The sequence below is a fragment of the Oncorhynchus gorbuscha genome, unplaced genomic scaffold (genome assembly GCF_021184085.1).
Source record: "Oncorhynchus gorbuscha isolate QuinsamMale2020 ecotype Even-year unplaced genomic scaffold, OgorEven_v1.0 Un_scaffold_1783, whole genome shotgun sequence".
NCBI classification, from domain to species: Eukaryota; Metazoa; Chordata; class Actinopteri; order Salmoniformes; family Salmonidae; genus Oncorhynchus; species Oncorhynchus gorbuscha.
The window spans coordinates 1-19,409 of NW_025746465.1; the positions used below are offsets into that span (position 1 = coordinate 1).

The 19,409-nt window shown below is 44.1% G+C and overlaps 1 protein-coding gene across 1 annotated transcript; it reads left to right on the top strand.

The window, feature by feature from the left end:
* Positions 1 to 1,007: 1,007 nt before the first annotated feature.
* Positions 1,008 to 19,129, top strand: LOC124024207 (phytanoyl-CoA hydroxylase-interacting protein-like; the record flags this gene model as incomplete). The annotated part of the gene is made up of 4 exons (XM_046338206.1): positions 1,008 to 1,195; positions 7,665 to 7,839; positions 14,368 to 14,485; positions 17,740 to 19,129. Coding segments are annotated over 4 exons (1,019 nt in total), but the record flags the coding sequence as incomplete, so codon positions are not given.
* Between the last annotated feature and the right edge of the window lie 280 nt (positions 19,130 to 19,409).

Here is a 19,409-nt window from a genome sequence, read left to right on the forward strand (position 1 = left end):
ACACTCCTTTGCACCCCAGTATCTCTACTTGCACATTCATCTCCTGCACATCTACCATTCCAGTGTTTAATCAATATTTTGTAATTACTTTGCCTCCATTCCAGTGTTTAATCAATATTTTGTAATTACTTTGCCTCCAACTAGCCTACCTGGTTAAATAAAGGTTAAATAAAATAAAAACATTAATTACAGTAGGCTATACCCCATACCATTCTGGTACTACATACCACTTACAGTGAGCTATTCCCCATACCATTCTGTTACTACATACCACTTACAGTAGGCTATACCCCATACCATTCTGTTACTACATACCACTTACAGTAGGCTATACCCCATACCATTCTGTTACTACATACCACTTACAGTGAGCTATACCCCATACCATTCTGTTACTACATACCACTTACAGTAGGCTATACCCCATACCATTCTGTTACTACATACCACTTACAGTGAGCTATACCCCATACCATTCTGTTACTACATACCACTTACAGTAGGCTATACCCCATACCATTCTGTTACTACATTCCACTTACAGTGAGCTATACCCCATACCATTCTGTTACTACATACCACTTACAGTGAGCTATACCTATACCATTCTGTTACTACATACCACTTACAGTGAGCTATACCCCATACCATTCTGTTACTACATACCACTTACAGTGAGCTATACCCCATACCATTCTGTTACTACATACCACTTACAGTAGGCTATACCCCATACCATTCTGTCACTATTGTTACATCTGCCCCTGCCACGCCCTCTACTTCTCATCCTGTCTCCCTATCCTGCCGCCACTCCCCCAGGCTCTCTCTCTCTCTCTCTCTCTCTCTCTCTCTCTCTCTCTCTCTCTCTCTCTCTCTCTCTCTCTCTCTCTCTCTCTCTCTCTCTCTCTCTGCAGAGCCCCAACAGCTGCAACCTTCAAGCATGTTGATCTCCTCTCCCTCTCTCTAATTTATTTGTTGACTGTGTTGTCTACTTCCTTTGTTGACAGGAGACAACAACAGCATCGCGGAAAAGGAGGATCTTCCTGTTCCTCAGAACGTCAAGATCACCAACATCACCTGTGACTCCTTCAAGATCAACTGGGACATGGACTGTAGAGCCAAGGACCACATCACTAACTACTTCATAGACCTCAACAAGAAGGAGCACAATAACTCCAACAAGTTCAAACACAAGGTTAGATACATTCCATCATGTAGTTCAAACACAAGGTTAGATACAGTCCATCATATAATATATGCCATTTAGCAGACGCTTTTATCCAAAGCGACTTACAGTCATGTGTGCATACATTCTACGTATGGGTGGTCCCGGAATTGAACCCACTACCCTGGCGTTACAAGCGCCATGCTCTACCAACTGAGCTACAGAAGGACCAAACACAAGGTTAGATACAGTCCATTATATAGTTCAAACACAAGGTTAGATACAGTCCATTATATAGTTCAAACACAAGGTTAGATACAGTCCATCATATAGTTCAAACACAAGGTTAGATACAGTACATTATACAGTACATTGTTCAGACATCCTTCAGGGCTGTACGGTAATGTATAGTTGAAGTCGGAAGTTTACATACACCAAACTCAGTTTTTCTCAATTTCTGACATTTAATCCTAGTAAAACATTCCCTGTCTTAGGTCAGTTAGGATCACCACTTTATTTTAAGAATGTGAAATGTCAGACGAATAGTAGAGAGAATGATTTATTTCAGCTTTTATTTCTTTCATTACATTCCCAGTGGGTCATAGGTTTACAGACACTCAATTAGTATTTGGTAGCATTTCCTTTAAATTGTTTAACTTGAGTCAAACGGTTCAGGTAGCCTTCCACAAGCTTCCCACAATAAGTTGTGTGAATTTTGTCCCATTCCTCCTGACAGAGCTGGTGAAGAAGACCCATTTGTGACCTTTAACCTCCAGACTGATGTCTTGAGATGTTGCTTCAATATATCCATGTATTTTTCCCGCCTCATGATGCCATCTATTTTTGTGAAGTACACCAGTCCCTCCTGCAGCAAAGCACCCCAACAACATGATGCTGCCACCCTGTGCTTCACAGCTGGGATGGTGTTCTTCGGCTTGCAAGCCTCCCCTTTTTCCTCCAAACATTACAATGGTCATTATGGCCAAAAAGTTATATTTTTGTTTCATCAGACGAGAGGACATTTCTCCAAAAAGTGCAACCTTTGTCCCCATGTGCAGTTGCAAACCGTAGTCTGGCTTTTTTATGGTGGTTTTGGAGCAGTGGCTTCTTCCTTGCTGAGTGTCCTTTCAGGTTATTTCGATATAGGACTCATTTTACTGTGGATATAGATACTTTTGTACCTGTTTCCTCCAGCATCTTCACAAGGTCCTTTGCTGTTGTTCTGGGATTGATTTGCACTTTTCGCACCAAAGTACGCTCATCTCTAGGAGACAGAACGCGTCTCCTTCCTGAGTGGTGTGACGGCTGTGTGGTCCCATGGTGTTTATACTTCTGTACTATCGTTTGTACAGTTGAACACGGTACCTTCAGAGGTTTGGAAATTGCTCCCAAGGATGAACCAGACTTGTGGAGGTCTACAATTATTTTTCTGAGGTCTTGACTGATTTCTTTTGATTTTCCCATGATGTCAAGCAGAGGCACTGAGTTTGAAGGTAGGCCTTGAAATACATCCACGAATACACCTCCAATTGACTCAAATTATGTCAATTAGCCTATCAGAAGCTTCTAAAGCCATGACATAATTTTCTGGAATTTTCCAAGCTGTTTAAAGGCACTGTCAACTTAGTGTATGTAAACTTCTGACTCACTGGAATTGTGATACAATGAATTATATGTTAAATAATCTGCCTGTAAACAATTGTTGGAAAAATTGCTTGTGTCATGCACAAAGTAGATGTCCCTAACCGACTTGCCAAAAATATAGTTTGTTAACAAGAAATGTGTGGAGTGGTTGAAAAACGAGTTTTAATGACTCCAACCTACTTGTATGTAAACTAGTTTTAATGACTCAACCTACGTGTATGTAAACTAGTTTTAATGACTCCAACCTAAGTGTATGTAAACTAGTTTTAATGACTCCAACCTAAGTGTATGTAAACTAGTTTTAATGACTCCAACCTACGTGTATGTAAACTAGTTTTAATGACTCCAACCTACGTGTATGTAAACTAGTTTTAATGACTCCAACCTACGTGTATGTAAACTAGTTTTAATGACTCCAACCTACGTGTATGTAAACTAGTTTTAATGACTCCAACCTACGTGTATGTAAACTAGTTTTAATGACTCCAACCTACGTGTATGTAAACTAGTTTTAATGACTCCAACCTACGTGTATGTAAACTAGTTTTAATGACTCCAACCTACGTGTATGTAAACTAGTTTTAATGACTCCAACCTACGTGTATATAAACTAGTTTTAATGACTCCAACCTACGTGTATGTAAACTAGTTTTAATGACTCCAACCTACGTGTATGTAAACTAGTTTTAATGACTCCAACCTACGTGTATGTAAACTAGTTTTAATGACTCCAACCTACGTGTATGTAAACTAGTTTTAATGACTCCAACCTACGTGTATGTAAACTTCTGTCTTCAACTGTATGTGTATGTAACACTATCCCTAATAGAACTCTGACCTTTGGGTTCTGCTCTCACTGATTTGATATATCCCTAATATAACTCTGACCTTTGGGTTCTGCTCTCACTGATTTGATATATCCCTAATAGAACTCTGACCTTTGGGTTCTGCTCTCACTGATTTGATATATCCCTAATAGAACTCTGACCTTTGGGTTCTGCTCTCACTGATTTGATATATCCCTAATAGAACTCTGACCTTTGGGTTCTGCTCTCACTGATTTGATATATCCCCAATAGAACTCTGACCTTTGGGTTCTGCTCTCACTGATTTGATATATCCCTAATAGAACTCTGACCTTTGGGTTCTGCTCTCAATGATTTGATATATCCCTAATAGAACTCTGACCTTTGGGTTCTGCTCTCAATGATTTGATATATCCCTAATAGAACTCTGACCTTTGGGTTCTGCTCTCAATGATTTGATATATCCCTAATAGAACTCTGACCTTTGGGTTCTGCTCTCAATGATTTGATATATCCCTAATAGAACTCTGACCTTTGGGTTCTGCTCTCACTGATTTGATATATCCCCAATAGAACTCTGACCTTTGGGTTCTGCTCTCACTGATTTGATATATCCCTAATAGAACTCTGACCTTTGGGTTCTGCTCTCAATGATTTGATATATCCCTAATAGAACTCTGACCTTTGGGTTCTGCTCTCACTGATTTGATGGGGTAGATCATCTGTTAATCCCTTAAGCCTCCAGTAGCATTTCTGAGCCTGGCTACAGGGTAGAGGCTAGTGGATAGTGTGTAGTGGGAAATCGCTAAGACTGTAGAGGCTAGTGGATAGGGGGAAATAGCTAAGACTGTACAGGCTAGTGGATAGGGGGAAATAGCTAAGACTGTAGAGGCTAGTGGATAGTGGGAAATAGCTAAGACTGTAGAAGCTAGTGGATAGGGGGAAATAGCTAAGACTGTAGAGGCTAGTGGATAGGGGGAAATAGCTAAGACTGTAGATGCTAGTGGATAGTGGGAAATAGCTAAGACTGTAGAGGCTAGTGGATAGGGGGAAATAGCTAAGACTGTAGAGGCTAGTGGATAGGGGGAAATAGCTAAGACTGTAGAGGCTAGTGGATAGTGGGAAATAGCTAAGACTGTAGAGGCTAGTGGGAAATAGCTAAGACTGTAGAGGCTAGTGGATAGTGCATAGTGGGTAATAGCTAAGACTGCAGAGGCTAGTGGATAGTGCATAGTGGGTAATAGCTAAGACTGCAGAGGCTAGTGGATAGTGCGTAGTGGGTAACAGCTAAGACTGTAGTGGCTAGTGAATAGTGCATAGTGGGTAATAGCTAAGACTTGTCACGACTTCTACCGAAGTCGTTTCCTCTCCTTGTTTTTTGCGGTGTTCGTCTGTCGACGTCACCGGTCTTTTAGCCGATCCATTTTTCATGTTCCATTTGTTTTGTCTTGTTTTCACACACCTGGTTTCAATTCCCAAATTACATGTTGTTTATGTTCCCTCTGTTTCCCCCATGTTTATTGTATGTTCTTGTGTTATGTGTTACTGGTTTTGTACCCATGTGTTATGTGTTACTGGTTATGTACCCATGTGTTATGTGTTACTGGTTATGTACCCGTGTGTTATGTGTTACTGGTTATGTACCCATGTGTTATGTGTTACTGGTTATGTACCCATGTGTTATGTGTTACTGGTTTTGTACCCATGTGTTATGTGTTACTGGGGCGCTACGGGTTTTGTACCCATGTGCTATGTGCTATGTGTTACTGGTGCACTACGGGTTTTGTACCCATGTGTTATGTGTTACTGGTTATGTACCCATGTGTTATGTGTTACTGGTTTTGTACCCATGTGTTATGTGTTACTGGTGCGCTACGGGTTTTGTACCCATGTGTTATGTGTTACTGGTTATGTACCCATGTGTTATGTGTTACTGGTTATGTACCCATGTGTTATGTGTTACTGGTTTTGTACCCATGTGTTATGTGTTACTGGTTTTGTACCCATGTGTTATGTGTTACTGGTTTTGTACCCATGTGTTATGTGTTACTGGTTATGTACCCATGTGTTATGTGTTACTGGTTATGTACCCATGTGCTATGTGTTACTGGTGCACTACGGGTTTTGTACCCATGTGCTATGTGCTATGTGTTACTGGTGCACTACGGGTTTTGTACCCATGTGTTATGTGTTACTGGTGCACTACGGGTTTTGTACCCATGTGTTATGTGTTACTGGTGCACTACGGGTTTTGTACCCATGTGTTATGTGTTACTGGTGCGCTACTGGTTTTGTACCCATGTGTTATGTGTTACTGGTTTTGTACCCATGTGCTATGTGTTACTGGTGCACTACGGGTTTTGTACCCATGTGTTATGTGTTACTGGTGCGCTACTGGTTTTGTACCCATGTGTTATGTGTTACTGGTTTTGTACCCATGTGTTATGTGTTACTGGTTTTGTACCCGTGTGTTATGTGTTACTGGTGCACTACAGGTTTTGTACCCATGTGTTATGTGTTACTGGTTTTGTACCCATGTGTTATGTGTTACTGGTTTTGTACCCGTGTGTTATGTGTTACTGGTGCACTACTGGTTTTGTACCCATGTGTTATGTGTTACTGGTGCACTACGGGTTTTGTACCCATGTGTTATGTGTTACTGGTGCACTACTGGTTTTGTACCCATGTGTTATGTGTTACTGGTGCGCTACTGGTTTTGTACCCATGTGTTATGTGTTACTGGTTTTGTACCCATGTGTTATGTGTTACTGGTTTTGTACCCGTGTGTTATGTGTTACTGGTGCACTACTGGTTTTGTACCCATGTGTTTGTTGTTTTGTATGCCGTTAGTTTTATATATTAAACTGCTCTGGCTATTCACCAAGTTCTGCTCTCCTGCGTTTGACTTCCCTGCCACCAGTTACGCACCCCTTACAGAATTCACGACCTACTATGGAGTCAGCAGGAACAGGTGCCCCTGGTATAGGGGTCGAGGAGCGCATCTAGGAGCAAGCTAAAGTAATCCACCATCTCGGCGTCATCATGGATCAAGTTATCCAGACCCTGGACCGTTGGGAGAGACAGGGAGGTCCTCCAGTGCCTTCAACAATGCAACCCGAACCTCTACTAGTCACTCCTCCTGCAACCAGTCCCAGTGCAATGCGTCTTGCCCTTCCCGGGGAGTATGATGGGACGGCGGCACGGTGCAAGGGTTTCCTGTTACAGCTGGACCTATACCTGGGCACCGTTTACCCGGCTCCCTCGGGAAGGGAGATGGTGTCCACCTTCATCTCGTGCCTCTCAGGGAGATCTCTGGAGTGGGCCAATGGTGTGTGGGGAGAAGGAGAAGCGGCGTCGGAGGACTTCACCACGGTAAAGCAGGTGTAGTGGTTCTTAGGGTTTACCAATTACTACTGGAGATTTACCTGTACGTTTGCAGTGGTCAGTTGTGGCGGACAGGGCTTTTGGGCAACTAAGGGCTCTGTTTACCTTGGTGCCCGTGCTGGCCCATCCGGATCCCTCTTTGGCGTTCATAGTAGAGGTGGACGCGTTCATAGTAGAGGTGCTCTCTCAGCACTCGGGTGCACCACCGAAGCTCCGCCCCTGTGCCTTCTTCTTGAAGAAGCTCAGCCCGGCGGAGCAGAACTATGACGTGGGGGACCGGGAGCTGTTGGCTGTCATCAAGGCCTTGAAGGCGTGGAGACATTGGCTTAAGGGGCTAGACACCCTTTTCTCATTTGGACTGACCACTGCTATCTGGAGTACATCCGGGCAGCGAGGAGACTGAACCCTCGCCAGGCAAGGTGGGCCATGTTTTTCACCCATTTTGTTTTCAACCTTTCGTACAGACCAGGCTCCCAATTACATTGGTTTTCTGTCCCTGTGTTTAAGGATGTTCCTACGAAGCTGGTTGTTGGTCTCCATTTTCTGGATGTCTCCACTAAGCTGGCTGTCTGTCCCTGTGTTTTCGGATGTCTCCACTATAATTGTTGTCTTCCCTGTGTTTCAGGATGTCCCCACTAAGCTGGCTGTCTGTCCCTGTGTTTCAGGATGTCCCCACTAAGCTGGTGGCGAAGGTGGTGCCACTGCCCATGACAGTGAGAGGCCACTGGTTCCTGAGCCCCAGGACAGATTACACTGTAGCTGTTCAGACTGCCTCCAAACAGAGTGATGGGAACTATGCTGTCTCTGAATGGAGTGAGATCATCGAATTCTACACTGCAGGTGAGAACAAGGGGAGGAGAGAAGGGGTGAGAAACAGAAAAGAAAGAGTGATGAAATAGAGAGAAACAGGAGAGGGAGTGTATGAAGATGTAGAGACGGCTGGTGGGAGAATTACAGAGAGCTGGTGGGAGAATTACAGAGAGCTGGTGGGAGAATTACAGAGAGCTGGTGGGAGAATTACAGAGAGCTGGTGGGAGAATTACAGAGAGCTGGTGGGAGAATTACAGAGAGCTGGTGGGAGAATTACAGAGAGCTGGTGGGAGAATTACAGAGAGCTGGTGGGAGAGAGAGTTTAATTAAGGGAATAACCATGTCAATGAGCAGAGAGACAGCTGATGGTTTAGAGTTAAATAGCAGCAGAGATGTGACAGTGATTTCTTGATGGAGGACTAGAATAGCACCAAAGTCATCGTCATTGAGGCAGACGGCTCCAGTCCTCCAGGGTCATAACAACCAACTGACAATCAACTGGCAACCAACTTGCACCCAACTGACAACCAAATGACAACTTTCTCAGGTTTTAATCCCCTGTGGAATGGCTTATCAAAAAGTGCAAGTTTGGTCTGTTTCATGACTCACATAAATGCCATTATCCCAGAAACCCTAAACCCACTCCAATTTGCATACTGCCTAAACAGATCCACAGATAATGCAATATCTACTGCACTCCACACTGCCCTTTCCCACATGGACAAAAGGAACACCTATGTGAGAATGTTATTCATTGACTACAGCTCAGCGTTCAACACCATAGTACCCTCAAAACTCATCACTATGCTAAGGATCCTGGGACTAAACACCTGCCTCTGCAACTGGATCCTGGACTTCCTGACTGGCCGCCCCCAGGTGGTGAGCAACACATCCAGGTCTCCGGTAGCCTCTGGAACTGCCAATCTGCGGTCAACAAGGCAGAGTTCATCTCAGCCTATGCCTCCCTCCAGTCCCTCGACTTCTTGGCCCTGACGGAAACATGGATCACCACAGACAACACTGCTACTCCTACTGCTCTCTCTTCGTCCGCCCACGTGTTCTCGCACACCCCGAGAGCGTCTGGTCAGCGGGGTGGTGGCACCGGGATCCTCATCTCTCCCAAGTGGTCATTCTCTCTTTCTCCCCTTACCCATCTGTCTATCGCCTCCTTTGAATTCCATGCTGTCACAGTTACTAGCCCTTTCAAGCTTAACATCCTTATCATTTATCGCCCTCCAGGTTCCCTCGGAGAGTTCATCAATGAGCTTGATGCCTTGATAAGCTCCTTTCCTGAGGACGGCTCACCTCTCACAGTTCTGGGCGACTTTAACCTCCCCACGTCTACCTTTGACTCTTTCCTCTCTGCCTCCTTCTTTCCACTCCTCTCCTCTTTTGACCTCACCCTCTCACCTTCCCCCTACTCACAAGGCAGGCAATACGCTCGACCTCATCTTTACTAGATGCTGTTCTTCCACTAACCTCATTGCAACTCCCCTCCAAGTCTCCGACCACTGCCTTGTATCCTTTTCCCTCTCGCTCTCATCCAACACCTCCCACACTGCCCCTACTCGGATGGTATCGCGCCGTCCCAACCTTCGCTCTCTCTCCCCCGCTACTCTCTCCTCTTCCATCCTATCATCTCTTCCCTCCGCTCAAACCTTCTCCCACCTATCTCCTGATTCTGCCTCCTCAACCCTCCTCTCCTCCCTCTCTGCATCCCTTGACTCTCTATGTCCCCTATCCTCCAGGCCGGCTCGGTCCTCCCCTCCCGCTCCGTGGCTCGATGACTCATTGCGAGCTCACAGAACAGGGCTCCGGGCAGCCGAGCGGAAATGGAGGAAAACTCGCCTCCCTGCGGACCTGGCATCCTTTCACTCCCTCCTCTCTACATTTTCCTCCTCTGTCTCTGCTGCTAAAGCCACTTTCTACCACGCTAAATTCCAAGCTGCTGCCTCTAACCCTAGGAAGCTCTTTGCCACCTTCTCCTCTCTCCTGAATCCTCCGCCCCCTCCCCCCCCTCCTCCCTCTCTGCAGATGACTTCGTCAACCATTTTGAAAAGAAGGTCGACGACATCCGATCCTCGTTTGCTAAGTCAAACGACACTGCTGGTTCTGCTCACACTGCCCTACCCTGTGCTCTGACCTCTTTCTCCCCTCTCTCTCCAGATGAAATCTCGCGTCTTGTGACGGCCGGCCGCCCAACAACCTGCCCGCTTGACCCTATCCCCTCCTCTCTTCTCCAGACCATTTCCGGAGACCTTCTCCCTTACCTCACCTCGCTCATCAACTCATCCCTGACCGTTGGCTACGTCCCTTCCGTCTTCAAGAGAGCGAGAGTTGCACCCCTTCTGAAAAAACCTACACTCGATCCCTCCGATGTCAACAATTACAGACCAGTATCCCTTCTTTCTTTTCTCTCCAAAACTCTTGAACGTGCTGTCCTTGGCCAGCTCTCCCGCTATCTCTCTCTGAATGACCTTCTTGATCCAAATCAGTCAGGTTTCAAGACTAGTCATTCAACTGAGACTGCTCTCCTCTGTATCACGGAGGCGCTCCGCACTGCTAAAGCTAACTCTCTCTCCTCTGCTCTCATCCTTCTAGATCTATCGGCTGCCTTCGATACTGTGAACCATCAGATCCTCCTCTCCACCCTCTCCGAGTTGGGCATCTCCGGCGCGGCCCACGCTTGGATTGCGTCCTACCTGACAGGTCGCTCCTACCAGGTGGCGTGGCGAGAATCTGTCTCCTCACCACGCGCTCTCACCACTGGTGTCCCCCAGGGCTCTGTTCTTGGCCCTCTCCTATTCTCGCTATACACCAAGTCACTTGGCTCTGTCATAACCTCACATGGTCTCTCTTATCATTGCTATGCAGACGACACACAATTAATCTTCTCCTTTCCCCCTTCTGATGACCAGGTGGCGAATCGCATCTCTGCATGTCTGGCAGACATATCAGTGTGGATGACGGATCACCACCTCAAGCTGAACCTCGGCAAGACGGAGCTGCTCTTCCTCCCGGGGAAGGACTGCCCGTTCCATGATCTCGCCATCACGGTTGACAACTCCATTGTGTCCTCCTCCCAGAGCGCCAAGAACCTTGGCGTGATCCTGGACAACACCCTGTCGTTCTCAACTAACATCAAGGCGGTGGCCTGTTCCTGTAGGTTCATGCTCTACAACATCCGCAGAGTACGACCCTGCCTCACACAGGAAGCGGCGCAGGTCCTAATCCAGGCACTTGTCATCTCCCGTCTGGATTACTGCAACTCGCTGTTGGCTGGGCTCCCTGCCTGTGCCATTAAACCCCTTCAACTCATCCAGAACGCCGCAGCCCGTCTGGTGTTCAACCTTCCCAAGTTCTCTCACGTCACCCCGCTCCTCCGTTCTCTCCACTGGCTTCCAGTTGAAGCTCGCATCCGCTACAAGACCATGGTGCTTGCCTACGGAGCTGTGAGGGGAACGGCACCTCAGTACCTCCAGGCTCTGATCAGGCCCTACACCCAAACAAGGGCACTGCGTTCATCCACCTCTGGCCTGCTCGCCTCCCTACCACTGAGGAAGTACAGCTCCCGCTCAGCCCAGTCAAAACTGTTCGCTGCCCTGGCCCCCCAATGGTGGAACAAACTCCCTCACGACGCCAGGACAGCGGAGTCAATCACCACCTTCCGGAGACACCTGAAACCCCACCTCTTTAAGGAATACCTAGGATAGGTTAAGTAATCCCTCTCACCCCACCCCCCCCCTAAGTTTTAGATGCACTATTGTTAAGTGACTGTCCCACTGGATGTCATAAGGTGAATGCACCAATTTGTAAGTCGCTCTGGATAAGAGCGTCTGCTAAATGACTTAAATGTAAATGTAAATCTGCCACGCTGATCCTCAACACTGGAGCTACCCAGGGGTGCGTGCTCAGTCCCCTTCTATACTCTCTGTTCCCTCACGACTGCATGGCCAGGCACGACTCCAACACCATCATTAAGTTTGCAGACAACACAACAGCCTCATCACCGACAACGACGAGAAAGCCTATAGGGAGGAGGTCAGAGACTTGGCAGGGTGGTGCCAGAATAACAACCAACCCTCAACTTAACCAAGACTAAGGAGATGATTGTAGACTACAAGAAAAGGAGGACCGAGTACACCCCCATTCTCTTCGATGGGGCTGTAGGTTGAGATCTTCAAGTTCCTTGGTGTCCAAATCACCAACAAACTAGAATGGTCCAAACACTCCAAGACAGTCTTGAAGAGGGCACGACAAAGCCTATTCCCCTCAGGAAACTAAAAGATTTGGCATGGATCCTGAGATCCTCAAAAGGTTCTACAGCTGGAGCCTCCTGGGTGGCGCAGTGGTCGAGAGCACTGCATTGCAGTGCTAGCTGTGCCTCCAGAGACTTTGGGTTCGCGCCCAGGCTCTGTCGCAGCCGGCCACGACCAGGAGGTCCTTGGGACGACGCACAATTGGCCTAGTCATCCAGGTTAGGGAGGGTTTGGCCAGTAGGGATATCCTTGTCTCATTGCGCACCAGCGACTCCTGTGGCGAGCTGGGCGCAGTGCACGGTGTTTCCTCCGACACATTGGTGCAGCTGGCTTCCGGGTTGGATGCACACTGTGTTAAGAAGCAGTGCCGCTTGTTTGGGTTGTGTTTCGGGGACGCATGGCTTCGACCTTGTCTCTCCCGAGCCCGTACGGGAGTTGTAGCGATGAGACAAGATAGTAACTACTAAAAAATAAAAATACAATTGAAAAAAAAAAATAGAAAGGTTCTTCAGCTGCACGAGAGCATGACTGGTTGCATCACTACGGCAATTGCTCAGCCTCCGACCACGAGACACTTCAGAGGGTAGTGCGTATGGCCCAGTACATCACTGGGATTAAGCTGCCTGCCATCCAGGACCTCTACACCAGGCGGTGTCAGAGGAAGACCTAAAAATTGTCAAAGACCGCAGTCATAGACTGTTCTCTCTACTACCTCATGGCAAGCGGTACCGCTTGGACAAAAAGGATTCAACAGTTTTTACCCTCAAGCCATAAGACTCCTGAACAGGTAACCAAATGGCTACCCGGACTATTTGCATTGTGTTCCCCCAACCCCTCTTTTACGCTGCTGTTACTCTCTGTTTATCATTTAAGCACAGTCACTTTAACTATACATTCATGTACATACTACCCCAATTGGGCCGACCAACCAGTGATCCCGCACATTGGCTAACCGGGCTATCTGCATTGTGTCCTGCCACCCACCACCCGTCAATCCCTCTTTACATGTACATGTACACCTCAATCAATCAGCCTGACTAACCGGTGTCTGCATGTAGCCTCGCTACTTTTATAGCCTCTCTACTGTATATAGCCTCTCTACTGTATATAGCCTCTCTACTGTCTATAGCCTCTCTACTGTCTATAGTCTCTCTACTGTTTATAGCCTCTCTACTGTATATAGCCTCTCTACTGTATATAGCCTCTCTACTGTACCTGACATGATGACTCCTTGCTGTCGCCAGTCCACCTGGCCATGCTGCTGCTCCAGTTTCAACTGTTCTGCCTTACTATTATTCGACCATACCTGTCATTTATGAACATTTGAACATCTTGACCATGTTCTGTTATAATCTCCACCCGGCACAGCCAGAAGAGGACTGGCCACCCCACATATGCTCTCTCTAATTCTCTCTTTCTTTCTCTCTCGGAGGACCTGAGCCCTAGGACCGTGCCCGATGACTCCTTGCTGTCCCCAGTCCACCTGACTGTGCTGCTGCTCAAGTTTCAACTGTTCTGCCTTATTATTATTTGACCATGCTGGTCATTTATGAACATTTGAACATCTTGGCCATGTTCTGTTATAATCTCCACCCGGCACAGCCAGAAGAGGACTGGCCACCCCACATAGCCTGGTTCCTCTCTAGGTTTCTTCCTAGGTTTTGGCCTTTCTAGGGAGTTTTTCCAAGCCACCGTGCTTCTACACCTGCATTGCTTGCTGTTTGGGGTTTTAGGCTGGGTTTCTGTACAGCACTTTGAGATATCAGCTGATGTACGAAGGGCTATATAAATACATTTGATTGATTGATTGATTGATTGTATATAGCCTCTACTGTATATAGCCTCTCTACTGTATATAGCCTCTCTACTGTATATACATTCTCTCTACTGTTTATAGCCTCTCTACTGTATATAGCCTCTCTACTGTATTTAGCCTCTCTACTGTATATAGCCTCTCTACTGTATATAGCCTCTCTACTGTATATAGCCTCTCTACTGTATCTAGCCTCTCTACTGTATCTAGCCTCTCTACTGTATATAGCCTCTCTACTGTATATAGCCTCTCTACTGTATCTAGCCTCTCTACTGTATCTAGCCTCTCTACTGTATCTAGCCTCTCTACTGTATATAACCTCTCTACTGTATCTAGCCTCTCTACTGTCTTTTCCTGTTGTTTATATGTCTTTACCTATCTATTGTTCACCTAATACCCCTTTTGCACTATTGGTTAAAGCCTGTAAGTGACAAATACACTTTGATTTGATTCAAATAACTATTATTTTTTGTATTTTTTCCCCAGACTACTCTACTGTGCATCTGATACAGTTGCTGGAGAAGGCCGAGGGGATAGCTGGTAGGATGTTGAGATTCTCCGTGTTTTATCGGAACCAGCAGAATGACTACTTCAATAAAACGAGGTACAGCATTTTCTCTCAACTGTTATCTCAACTTAAGCTTTCTATTGGTAATGAGAGAGTAGATGGTAGTATTGAATTGATACTAGTATTGGTAATAGTGGTGATAATAGCATTGGTAATAGTATTGTATTCATAATACTATTTGGTAATAGTATTTGATAATAGTATTGTATTGATAATAGTATTTGGTAATAGTATTGCATTTCTAATAATATTGGTAATAGTATTTTATTCATAATAGTATTGGTAATAGTATTGGTAATACTATTTTATTCATAATAGTATTGGTAATAGTATTGTATTTCTAATAGTATTGGTAATAGTATTGGTAATACTATTTTATTCATAATAGTATTGGTAATAGTATTGGTAATACTATTTTATTCATAATAGTATTGGTAATAGTATTGTATTTCTAATAGTATTGGCAATAGTATTGGTAATACTATTTTATTCATAATAGTATTGGTAATAGTATTGGTAATACTATTTTATTCATAATAGTATTGGTAATAGTATTGTATTTCTAATAGTATTGGCAATAGTATTGGTAATAGTATTGGCAATAGTATTGTATTTCTAATGGTATTGGTAATAGTTTTGCATTTCTAATAGTATTGTATTCATAAAAGTATTGGTAATAGCACTGGTAATAGTATTGTATTTCTAATAGTATGGGTAATAGTATTGTATTTCTAATAGTATTGGTAATAGTATTGTATTCTTAATAGTTTTGTTACTAGTATTGTATTCATAATAGTATTGGTAATCGTTTTGGTAATAGTATTGTATTCATACCAGTATTGGTATTAGTATTGGTGCTAGTATTGTATTCTTAATAGTATTGGTAATAATATTGTATTCATAATAGTATCATTAATAGTATTGCATTCATAACAGTATTCGTATCAGTAATAGTACTAGTACTGTATTCGTAATGGTATTAGTAATAGTATTGTATTCTTAATAGTATTGTTTTGATATTAGTATTGGTAATAGTATTGTATTCATAACAGTATTGGTAATAGTATTGTATTGATAACAGTATTGGTAATAGTATTGTATTGATAACAGTATTGGTAATAGTATTGTATTCATAACAGTATTGGTAATAGTATTGTATTGATAATAGTATTGGTAATAGTATTGTATTGGTAATAGTATTGGTACTAGTATTGTATTGGTAATAGTATTGGTACTAGTATTGTATTGGTAATAGTATTGGTACTAGTATTGTATTGGTAATAGTATTGTATTGGTAATAGTATTGTATTGGTAATAGTATTGGTAATACTATTTTATTCATAATAGTATTGGTAATACTATTTTATTCATAATAGTATTGGTAACAGTATTGTATTGGTAATAGTATTGTATTGATAATAGTATTGATAATAGTATTGTATCTGTAATAGTATTGGTAATAGTATTGGTACTAGTATTGTATTGGTACTAGTATTGTATTGGTACTAGTATTGTATTGGTACTAGTATTGTATTGGTAATAGTATTATATTGATACAAATATTAGTAGTAGTATTGTATTGATAATAGTATTGATAATATTAGTATTGTATTGATAACAGTACTGTATTGATAATAGTATTGTATTGGTAATAGTATTGATAATAGTATTGTATTGATAATAGCATTGTATTGGTAATAGTATTGTGTTGGTAGTAGTATTGTATTGATAGTAGTATTGTGTTGGTAGTAGTATTGTATTGATAGTAGTATTGTGTTGGTAGTAGTATTGTATTGATAATAGTATTGTGTTGATAATAGTATTGTATTGGTAGTAGTATTGTATTGGTAGTAGTATTGTATTGGTAGTAGTATTGTATTGGTAGTAGTATTGTATTGGTAGTAGTATTGGTATTGGTATTGTATTGGTAATAGTATAGGTAATATTATTGTATTGGTAATAGCATTATATTGATACAAATATTAGTAGTAGTATTGTATTGATAATAGTATTAGTAATATTATTGTATTGGTAATCGTATTGTATTGGTAATAAAAAAATATCAAATTTATTTTGATATCTCAAAGTGCTGTACAGAAACCCAGCCTAAAACCCCAAACAGCAAGCAATGCAGGTGTAGAAGCACGGTGGCTTGGAAAAACTCCCTAGAAAGGCCAAAACCTAGGAAGAAACCTAGAGAGGAACCAGGCTATGTGGGGTGGCCAGTCCTCTTCTGGCTGTGCCGGGTGGAGATTATAACAGAACATGGCCAAGATGTTCAAATGTTCATAAATGACCAGCATGGTCGAATAATAATAAGGCAGAACAGTTGAAACTGGAGCAGCAGCACAGTCAGGTGGACTGGGGACAGCAAGGAGTCATCATGTCAGGTAGTCCTGGGGCACGGTCCTAGGGCTCAGGTCCTCCGAGAGAGAGAAAGAAAGAATTAGAGAGAGCATATGTGGGGTGGCCAGTCCTCTTCTGGCTGTGCCGGGTGGAGATTATAACAGAACATGGCCAAGATGTTCAAATGTTCATAAATGACCAGCAAATGACCACACTCCTGGGCCAGACTACACTCAATCATATGACCCACTGAAGAGATGAGTCTCCAGTAAAGACTTAAAGGTTGCGACCGAGTTTGCGTCTCTCACATGGGTAGGCAGACCATTCCATAAAAATGGAGCTCTATAGGAGAAAGCCTTACCTCCAGCTGTTTGCTTAGAAATTCTAGGGACAATTAGGAGGCCTGCATCTTGTGACCGTAGCATACGTATAGGTATGTACGGCAGGACCAAATCAGAGAGGTAGGTAGGAGCAAGCCCATGTAATGCTTTGTAGGTTAGCAGTAAAACCTAGAAATCAGCCCTTGCCTTGACAGGAAGCCAGTGTAGAGAGGCTAGCACTGGAGTAATATGATCCATTTTTTTGTTCTAGTCAGGATTCTAGCAGCCGTATTTAGCACGAACTGAAGTTTATTTATTTAACAAAAGCATGGATACATTTTTCTACATCATTTTTGGACAGAAAGTTTCTGATTTTTGCAATGTTACGTAGATGGAAAAAAGTTGGTCCTTCACAGTTTTATTTGAGACGACTGTACAACCATTAAGAATAATGGTCAGATTCAACAGAAGATCTTTTTGTTTCTTGGGAGAGCAGAGTTCTGTTCTGTTGTAGACTCAGAGTTCTGTTCCCTTTCTGATTGTCTGTCTCTGTGTTTGATAGTGTTTGCATGCTGGTTGATTACCGTGGTCTGGTGTGGTGATAAGCCCCTCTTGTGGTTCCAGAGAGACACAGGACAACCGGATGCTCCCGACTGTAAAGGACAACAGTGGCAGCCACGGCTCTCCCATCAGTGGCAAGCTGGAAGGCATCTACTTCAGCTGCAACACGGAGTTCAACACAGGCAAGCCCCCCCAGGACTCCCCCTACGGATGCTACCGCTTCCAGATCCAGGCCCAGGTCCTGTTCAACCCCAAGACCAACCTGTACTTCGGGGACTTCTACTGCATGTACACAGCCTACCACTACGTGATCCTGGTGCTGGCCCCAGAGGGCTCCCCAGGGGACCGATTCTGTAAGGGCCGCCTCCCGGCGCTGGACATCTTCGACAACTGCTTCCTGACATGCACCCAGGAGGAGGAGGGGGGGCTGGTGTTCCACCACGCCCAGGATGTGATTCTGGAGGTGATTTACACCGAGCCCGTGGACCTGGCCCTAGGCAGCGTGGAGGAGATCCAAGGACACCAGCTCAGTAGCATGTCCACCATCAATGCTAAGAAGGACCCCAGTTGCAAGACCTGCAACATCAGCGTGGGACGATAACCAGCAAACTGTGGGGGAGGAAGGGGGCGTTACTACGAGGTCCCTGCAGTTCTACGGATAATAATACTTCTCTAACCCTATTGGCTGTGGTGATTCTCTAATCCTATTGGCTGTGGTGATTCTCTAATCCTATTGGCTGTGGTGATTCTCTAACCCTATTGGCTGTGGTGATTCTCTAACCCTACTGGCTGTGGTGATTCTCTAACCCTATTGGCTGTGGTGATTCTCTAACCCTGTTGGTTGTGGTGATTCTCCAACCCTACTGGCTGTGGTGACTCTCTAACCCTACTGGCTGTGGTGACTCTCTAACCCTATTGGCTGTGGTGATTCTAACAGTCATATTATACATGTTAACAGTCTAACAGTCATATTATACAGGTGCAATGTAATGATATGCCAAAGGTAACAACACATTGACCAAGCTGCTAGAAACAAGCCGTGGTAACAGCTTCAACAAGGCATAATGGATTAGTATTACGTAACATGGTCTTGTAATGGAATGTGATTACTTGATGATTCTAATGTTATCTTGTAATGGAATGTGATTTCTGGATGATTCTACGGTAGTGCTTCATTCCCATCGTGGGTTATAGGTATTGCGGTTTTTAAAGTTCCTACGGAGCTGTGACATATCCAACGTTTACAGTGAATGGGATCTCCACGAATGAAAGAACAATACCCATAACCCTCAATGGGATTGAATCCCAGCCTGAAGCAGGTTGCAGCATTACACTGATGTCAGTCTGATGTCTTCACATCCTCTGGACGGCTCTGACTTAGAATACGTGGACAACTACAAATACTTAGGTGTCTGGTTAGACTGTAAACTCTCCTTCCAGACCCATATCAAACATCTCCAATCCAAAGTTAAATCTAGAATTGGCTTCCTATTTTGCAACAAAGCATCCTTCACTCATGCTGCCAAACATACCCTTGTAAAACTGACCATCCTACCAATCCTCGACTTTGGCGATGTCATTTACAAAATAGCCTCCAATACCCTACTCAACAAATTGGATGCAGTCTATCACAGTGCAATCCGTTTTGTCACCAAAGCCCCATATACTACCCACCATTGCGACCTGTACGCTCTCGTTGGCTGGCCCTCGCTTCATACTCGTCGCCAAACCCA